General features: G+C 36.8%; 1 protein-coding gene across 3 annotated transcripts; it reads right to left on the bottom strand.

Moving 5' to 3' along the window:
- Positions 1-687: 687 nt before the first annotated feature.
- Positions 688-4,561, bottom strand: LOC117620648 (E3 ubiquitin-protein ligase At1g63170). 3 transcript variants are annotated; one of them, XM_034350782.1, is made up of 5 exons: positions 4,394-4,561; positions 2,729-3,545; positions 2,283-2,408; positions 1,921-2,209; positions 688-1,183 (listed from the first exon to the last, which is right to left on the bottom strand). In XM_034350782.1, exons 2-5 carry the CDS (start codon positions 3,400-3,402, stop codon positions 995-997), a joined length of 1,278 nt encoding a protein of 425 aa, XP_034206673.1. In that variant the 5' UTR covers positions 3,403-3,545; positions 4,394-4,561; the 3' UTR covers positions 688-994. The 3 variants fall into 3 exon arrangements, with proteins under 3 accessions (XP_034206673.1, XP_034206674.1, XP_034206675.1); XM_034350783.1 differs by having other exon boundaries at positions 2,729-3,506; XM_034350784.1 differs by having other exon boundaries at positions 2,729-3,333.
- Between the last annotated feature and the right edge of the window lie 4,400 nt (positions 4,562-8,961).

Raw genomic sequence — 8,961 nt, 5'->3', positions numbered from 1 at the left:
AAAGCGTGTAAATATGGTAGCTCTCTTAGCTCAACCTCATCTTCATACTTGGTCAATCAAATACAAGAAGTCTGCACCGTATTGAAGGAGAAAAGCACATCAAATATTGAATGACGACAATTGTGGATACTTAAATTATTGTAATTCTTCTGACCGAAAAATTTACTCGACTCTTGATTTCCTCTTTGTTTCACCTAGTTTATGCATATAGAAAATCTTTCAAGTCGCATGTTTAAACATCGACCTTACCATGTTTGCAAGCATGTCTTTGGAAATGCTATTTGTTTGGTGTCTTTAGGTTAGCAGTTCTGGTTACAAAAATAAAAAATAAAAAATAAACCAAAAAACCAAAAAACTCACTCTTAGCACGTAAAAACCTAAATTGTTCCATATTTTGAACAGTCTGGGAACTGGTCTACATATGATTCCTTCAAGAATCAATTGACCATCATTTTATATCTTGTGGTCACAAAAGTGGAGGATATTCCAAATTTCTGAACCTCAGTATACATCAGTAATAACTTTTAAATAAGAAGGCCAAAAACTAATGTATCAGGCATTTGAACATCCTGGCATGTTCAAATGTTGGCAGCTCAATATCAGAACCTGAACGGAATGGAATTTGGATAAAATTGCGTCTTAGGTGACAAGGTTTACTTGCAGGGAGTGTAGTTTGGACACGAGACATGTTTATCAATTTTTCCTTCCATTGCAAGGGTTCCATGAATGTGCCCACCAAACAAAAAGAGTACAGGACAAGGTACAAAACTCACCTGTATATTTGAGTAGTATATATGAAATTTACAGATATACTGAACCGCGTGTCCTCATGACAGAACCTGACACAACAGTTGTCAAAGGCTCTTCTGTGAAACAATATGGAATTTCTTGCACTTCGACGAACCACCCCAATTGGGGTTTGACCATTTGAGAATTCAGAATAAAGCCTGTGCTTTCATATACAATGTCATCAGCTGAGCCCATCTCCCTCACTCTACTGCTGGTCCGAGTCTCTGGCCAATGGCGAGGCACTGCTGCTCTCTCCAACCTCACTTTTACAGAGGGGACATGAGGCATTGATTTTCAACCATTTGTCAACGCACTCCACATGAAAGACATGTAAACATGGTAGCTCTCTTAGCTCATCCTCATCTGCATACTTTGCCAAGCAAATACAACAAACCTGCACCATATTGAAGGAGAAAAGCACATCAATCAAATGAAAATTTTGGAAATGGTCTCATTGTTACTTCTACTTTGCAACAATTTAGTAATATATGAAAAGGCACCAGGTAGTTGATTCAGAAAGGAAAGTTACAGATAACCAATATTTTAATAATGAGGAAGGAAAGTTATATAAACAGGCACCAGGTAGTTTAGATAATTTATTACTCTACATAAACCCTTGTTTCCCATAATAAACGTACTGTTATAGATAACCAATTAATCCACAATATAACTTATAGTTTTAGCTAAACCAAAAAATTGTCACAGCCAATTAACCAGTATCAACATCGATTGTGTTTTATATTTTCATTAATATTATATTCAGATTATAGCAATTCAAATTCTATTTGTTCCAATACTAGATGCATCCAGCTAGCCTAATAAGTAATGAGGCAAGTTAATCACATATTGAGGGATGTCATGGCAGCGTCTTCCTTAAAGCACTGGAAAAATGAAGTGATATCTGGATACAGATACAGAAACTGTTATGAGAAAGGATGTTCTCAACATGAATACTTCATATTCAACATAAAAGCAACTTCTACCAGCAAGCTATGCAGGAGCATGAATTTTAATTTTCTGTTAGGAAGAGTTTCCTGAACTTGATGGTGAAAGTTGGTGTGAGAATCCAAATTTGGTTAAGTGTTGCTTAATTTGAAGACCATGAACTCAGCAGGCACAGAACCTACTCACCGCATCTTCTCCTGATATTGCGCGCTCCTTTTCTGTCCCTGCACCCAAGAGCCCACCTTCACTATCCAGGTTGCACTCGTGATCATTATTGGTCTCATTTTCCTTTAACTTGAATTTGTAGGTTGGGAGAGCATTAATTGATTCCACAGTGGCTCCTCTAGTCTGAGAAAAATCCCCTCGAAAGCCCAGGACAGAGATGATGCAGGGCAGGCAGCAACAAATTGTTGCACATAGTATGAATGGCATGGCATATCCAATACAACTAAAGGTTAGGAACACAATGCATAACCTATGAGAAACCCAGAAAACGTTAGATGACTCAATAACCAGTATATATTAAACATTATGTCAATAAGAGCTACCTGTACAATTTAGGAGCATCAGAGGGAGAAGAGTGACCTCCAAAAATCCACACATTGCCTACCACAAACCAGACTGCAAAAAAGCAATCTAAGGCCATCTTGAAATGATCCACTAACCCATTAAGTCTGCAAAATAGAACCAGCTTCTTCACTTCACTACATCATCTATAAATCATGTGTAAAATGTAGGGAAACACAAAAAGAAAAGAAAAGATGCTTAAAACTTGAAGATAGCATTTAAATTGTTTGTTGTAGCAAATAGGACTACAAATCTTAGTGTAGTTATGAAAAGGTGTATGTGACACAAATTAATGAATTAAACCAAATCCATTCCCCTAAATGCAACCACACCAGGAAACTTTACAGCTGATGATATCAAGTAAAATGCAATACAGCACCCATCAATTAAAATATAAAATGGAAAAATGAGGGAAAAATTGAAAAACCTTGCACTTAAGGGTCCTGCAATATGAGGGTTATTTGTGACTGTGTCTGAGGTGCGATTGTTTTCTTCATCAGATGCTTGAGAAATTGAAATAGCTGTATAAGACATTGGTTCAGGAGGATTGCTTTCAGAAGACCCTTGATGCGATTGAATGGATTCTTGCTCAGCACCTCTGTTGCGGTTACGGAACCTCCAGTAAAGAATAGGAAGTGTTGCAACACAACCTGATGCATAACCCACAACCCATGCAAACAAAGGGGCTTGTGGATGTTCATTTGTTGAAAATGACAAAACAACAATAGATGCTATAATCTGACTCACAGTGACAACAAGCTCAACAGAAATCCATAACCCTGAATTCAAAGGGCTTCTTCGGTGACGACTGTACCCATCACCTCTCCTCATAAATGACGAATTCCTAGAATTTAATCTGTTTGAGGAGGATGAAGCAGCTTGATAAGTGGGGGCATGTGTACTAGCTGATGGTCTGTCTTCATGCTGAGGCAAGTCCACTCTAGGAGGTCGGTCATCACTAGATGAACTTGCTGAAGTATCACGATTCCTTGTTACATCAATTATGTGCACATGATCGTTAGGGCTTTCCATCTGCTCCAGTAGCAAAGGAAATTGGTCACTTTGAGCGTCACTATTTGGTTCTGGACAGGGAACATCCATCTAAATCCGCCAACCAAATTGGAAGGTGAGGATGCATAGATTATACTTAACTTGCACTTTATCTACAAATCCTCCTCCTTCTTTACTTTCAACACTATCTGAAGCTAAAAGATTCAAATAATTTATTTCTATTCATATGTAAGCTGCAACAGAATCAGAACTATAATCAGGTGTTTTTAATCATTTCTATAAAACACAAATTGAACAATGCTACATTTAAAGAATTTTTAAAAGAGTAAAAAGTAAAATGCAGGAGAGCAGGATTGCAATATCACATAATTGGTAAATGAGCAATGCCAGTCCACCAAAAAGATGATCAGGATCACATAACCAAACAGATTAGTTGTTGTTCATACATTACTAATTTACTCCTCAATTTTTTCGGGAGATCACCACTATACAGAAACAAGAATGGGAGAGTGATACATAACAAACAAAACCATGTTTCAACAAAAAGATAAAACCAGACAAGTGGAAGGTGAATAAATCTATCCAACTGATATCATGAAAAACTAAAGACTTGCTATCAAACATTCCTATGTGGATGATTATGGGCAAGTATAAGTTGATCGGATATGCATTACATTTTCAACTAATTCTTAGTTCTCAAACCAGTACTACAACACAAGTCAATACACAACAGGCTCAAAACTCAGAGACCCACATAGTGGAAAAGCAAAATAACCAATTTCAGAAAATCAAAGACATATGTCAAGCATAGAACCAAAACCCATGTCTCAAAAACTTCACATACACTCAATTCACACACTAAATTACACTAAAGATAAGAAATTTCCCAAGTTGACCATCCCAAAACGATCAAATCAAGCAATGATATCGACTCCACGAAAAGCTTAAAACCCACTAATAATCCTTCAAATTAAGCAAAATATAACAATATTTCACAGAAAACAAAACCCACAACCCAAAAACGATGATGCAAAAGAAATGAAAGAAGAAGAAAATCGTAGCAGATTCAACTAGATTATACCTGATAATATAAGATGCAATGAGTATCACAGTCAGACGACCAGCTTTAGAGCTTACTTTCTTCCCATGTGTTCTATTTTCCTCTCAGATTTTCAGTTTTCTCGAGATAAAAAAAATATATAACGTCAGCTTTTTTGCTCCATTGCTCACGCAAACTCATCATAGATAGAGAGAGAGAGAGAGAGAGAGAGTAAACGTTGAGATCAAAGCTGAGCTGTGGGCAGTGAGCGATATGAATTTTTGCACCGTTGGATTGTGGACAGTGATATCATCATGTTGTTGTCTTTGATGGACGGTTGAAATTCACTTGGTTTGGTTGGACACGCCGTACCAAATCCCACCAAAATCGACTACAACTCGGGCTTGTCACGACTCACGAGTCAAAAATCGAAGCTCCAGTCTGCTACCAAACTCAAGTCAACTCGCTTACACAACAATCCAATTTATTATAATATTTAGATGCAAAAAATATAATTGGCTTTTTTTGGTCGCACAAAAATTATAATTAATTATAATTAAAATCGGTACACATATTTTACTCACAAAATCTGTAGGAGAATTTCAATGTCTTTTCTTTATATTATTTTTTATATAATTACTCTTATTTATTAAAGTTGTTTTAATATTTGAACAAGTTGTTAATATATATTTGTTTTTACCATTTATGTTATGAGTTGACAATAAAGATTTTTTTAAATATAAATGATGTAGACCATTTTTTTAAGGGAGATTTACTATTATACCCAATATAAGGGCCCAAATTATAAACATACCTCATATGAAATGGACTTTAGAAACACACCCAAAGCCCATTTAGAACATAACAAAAAGGCTTTTAACGTCTTATAAATTACAAAACTGCCATCAATTTCTTAAAACAAGCCCAACCTGAAAATCTCATAAAAATACCCAAAACACTCAATAGGGCATCAAAGTAATTTAATAATCAATATTAAATTCAATAAAGCCAGCTGTCATTTTTTGAGTTTTTTTTTGGTTCGTTTATAGAAATTCAATGGTGTATGGTTTATCTATAATATTAATGCTAAAAATGGGTATATCACTAAATATCTCTTTTTTAAAAATATATGAAGCAGAACACGCTCTCGGTAAAAGAACAAGTTTAAAAATTAAACAACAAAAAAATCAATAATAATAATAATAAAGTATTTATTTGACCAACTAATAATTTTAGTTTAGTAATACTTCTTTTTTCCTTCTATTGTTGAAAGATGTCTTAAGTTTGAATCTCTAATTCTTTAATGATTAAAAAAAAAATGTGTTTATTTTTATAAAAAGTAATCTTGTATATATTCCTTCAAGATGAAGAAGAGAAAATTGTATATAGGGTTGGGTCACCAACATGAATAAGAAGGTATATAGGGTTGGGTCACCAACATGAAGATCACTTTGGCTCAACCTTGAAGAAAGATTTGCTGCTATGAGCTATATAGCTATCTATTGTTCTCATGTTTGATAAAAATATGTTTAGGTGTGGTCTAAAATTCAAGCCGAGGTCGGGGTCGAGCAACTCCACTCCAAGGTCAAGGTGGAACCCAACTCTAATCTAAGGTCAAGGTGGAAGACCCAACCCCAAAAGGCTTAGATAGACAAGGAGGTTGTTATTTATAACGTCAATAAATAAATGAATAAAACAAAAAGAACCACAAGTCTTGTGGTATTAAGTTATGGGGCAAAAAGAAGTTATTTAGTGAGGTGACCTCTAGGGCTACATAGCATGACAAAGGAGACTCCCTTGGCTTGATAGGCATCAAACGAGTCAAGGTCTTCCATCAGCTGAGTCAAGGTACCCCTGACGTCAAACACAAGAACTTACTTTTTGTCTTTCACATTTCTATCCTTAGACTAGGTTTTTATCTTTCAAGCAAGTAGACTATATCAGTTCTTTGCTTTCGTTAGTGTAAGTTTAATTTCTTTCATTTTTCATTACGATGTTTTAAGATTCAAGTTTGTTGATTTACTTTTAATTGTTTTTGACTTTGCTTTAAGTTTAATTTAATTTCATATTGCTTTATTTTATCGTGTTATCGTTCATATCATTCTTGTTTCATTCTTACTCAAATTTATGTTTATTGTTGCTTCGATCTTATTTTTACATTTATTTTCTTGTTATTTAGTTTAATTGTCTTTTAATTTAATTTGCATCATTATCATTAAATCCCAAAAAAATACTAAAATACCCATACGAAACCTAACCATCCTTGACCCTAAGGAAGTGAAAGAACCTAGGCCAAGAGTAGGTTCCTTGCTTGGGCGATCAATCAGCTGGTTAGAAGTCAGAAGCGCGAACACAACAATCCAACTTTTTCCATTCAAGCCAATCAGTGGCTTAGTGATGGCACACCTACACAATCCAAGAGAAGAATGACTAAAAGTTCCTTCCGTTGGCTATCTTGACCAAAAAGAGGGAAATATAATTTGGCACGCTCGTTGGGACTACCAGGTTCTGTATGGTGGTAAACACTAGGAGGAATCCCAGAAGAGATCAAGAGTTTGAAGAGTCTAGACATCATTTGGAATCGGAGATAAGCATGGCTGGTTCACTTCCCATGAACAATCAGCCACAAATTGTTCTGAATGGTCAACAAGGCCAAAATGGCCTTAGCCGAGCCATGGCCATCGACCCCAACCACGTGGTGGTCAAAGATGTTACGAAAGTCATTGGAGGACCAGTCTTAAGGTCGAACTTGTCCACTTTATTGGAGATCCAACAACTCATCTGAGCAATGAAGACATCAAACCAACTCAACCATCAACGGATGCAAGACAAGGCTCAAACCATAGCTACCCAAACTTCTCAGATAAATGAGAGGTTTGATCGATTGCTGAGCTAACAAAATTACCAAAATGGGAATCAAATGGTTTCGAATGGAGTGCTAGTGGCGGGGCCTCAGGTAGAGGTCCAACCAAACATCTTTGGTGCAAATCCACCTAAACAGAATCCACCAGCTTGGGGTAACCCAGCCTCAGTGGTCAATTCTGCCAATGGGTAATAACCCATATATGGCGACCAACCAATTCCAAGGATTCTCGCCATATTCTCGCCATATAACCAATTCCGCTGACAAGCCCACTAGGAGGCAAGAGTCAACTTCGTTGGACCTCATATCAACCAATTCGTCGGAATCGATGGATGGAATAAACTTGGTGGGAATGCATACTTGAATAATCAACTACTAGGAAACCAAGCGATCGATCGAGGGGCGATCGAACAGATGATCTCAGATATGGTGCCTCATGCTAGGAGGATTGGTAGACCAATTTATTGAAGGCCATATCCAGAGCATTTTGATCAAGATGAGTTTCCACGAGGATTCAAAGTTTTGAATTTTGCATTGTTTTCAAGAGACGGACTTCAGTTAACCATGGAGCATATTGGCCTATTCACGGCTCAATGTGCGGAAATCGGACATCATGAGGCCTTTAAATTCAGGCTATTCCCGAGTACCCTCAAGGAAGTTTCTTTTTCATGGTATGTCAAATGTCTTCAGAACTCTGTTCCAAATTGGCAGACCATGGAGCAAATCTTCTACGAACAATTTATCGGCCGGATTCAAAGGTTTTGATGGTCGACTTGGCTAAGATATGCCAATGACCAAATGAGTCAGTCCAAGAATACTTGAGGAACTTTAGAGAAGCAAGGGCTAGATATACAGTTAACATGTCTGAACATGAGTTTGCAAAGTTGGCCCAAGGTGGGTTGTTGCTCGACCTCCAGAAGAAGTTCGAAGGTATTGAGTTCCACGACATTTACGACCTCCTACTTCAGGTGGATCGATATGAAGCTTTTCTGAATGAGGAACTACAAAAGAATGGGTCGACATCTTGGCTGGCTTTTTATAGAGATTTGCCAAAGCCTTTCATATCTAGAACCACGGCTATCCATGCAGTGAACGTTGAAGATATGGACTCGACGGAAAGAGACAAGGAAGTCTTCCTAGGGGAAGAAGAAGAATCGGTTGGGGTAAACATGGCTAAAATTGTGGTCAGCAGACCACACATAAGCAAGGCTTTGTCCAAACCCTCCAAGGATCAGAGGCCGACGACTATCCACATTGTTAAGTTTAGCGGAACCTCACAAAAGGGAGTCAAAACCAAGTCCTATACCTTTGACATTTCCAAAGCCGAACTAATCTTTGACTAACTTTTAAATGATAAAATGATAAAATTTCCTAATGGTCATGATATTCCATCGGCTAATGAACTTAGAAATAAGACATTTTGAAAATTGGTTTAGGGGTTTGTTCGAAATTGGTTTAGGGTTTAGGGGTTTCTCTGAAATTGGTTTAGGGGTTCCTCTGAAATTGTCTTATTCTGATGACTCCTTGTTTGAAACAGTGAATGGGTTTGTTCTTTGTGGATTGATGCTTGCACTGTTGTTGTTTTGTTGTCGCTATTGATGTCTTATTGCTGTTTTTTTGCTGGTATATTGCTAATTTAGTGATGTTGTAATGGCATTTTAGTGTTGTTGTATTGCTAGTTTATTATGGTTTTATTATGATTTTTGTAGCAGTTATTAATTGGTATTTGGTGGGTTACTATAGGTCT

The sequence above is a fragment of the Prunus dulcis genome, chromosome 3 (genome assembly GCF_902201215.1).
Source record: "Prunus dulcis chromosome 3, ALMONDv2, whole genome shotgun sequence".
Classification (NCBI taxonomy): Eukaryota; Viridiplantae; Streptophyta; class Magnoliopsida; order Rosales; family Rosaceae; genus Prunus; species Prunus dulcis.
The sequence above is the reverse complement of the archived record's forward strand: the minus strand, read 5'-3'. Positions and strand labels throughout refer to the sequence as shown.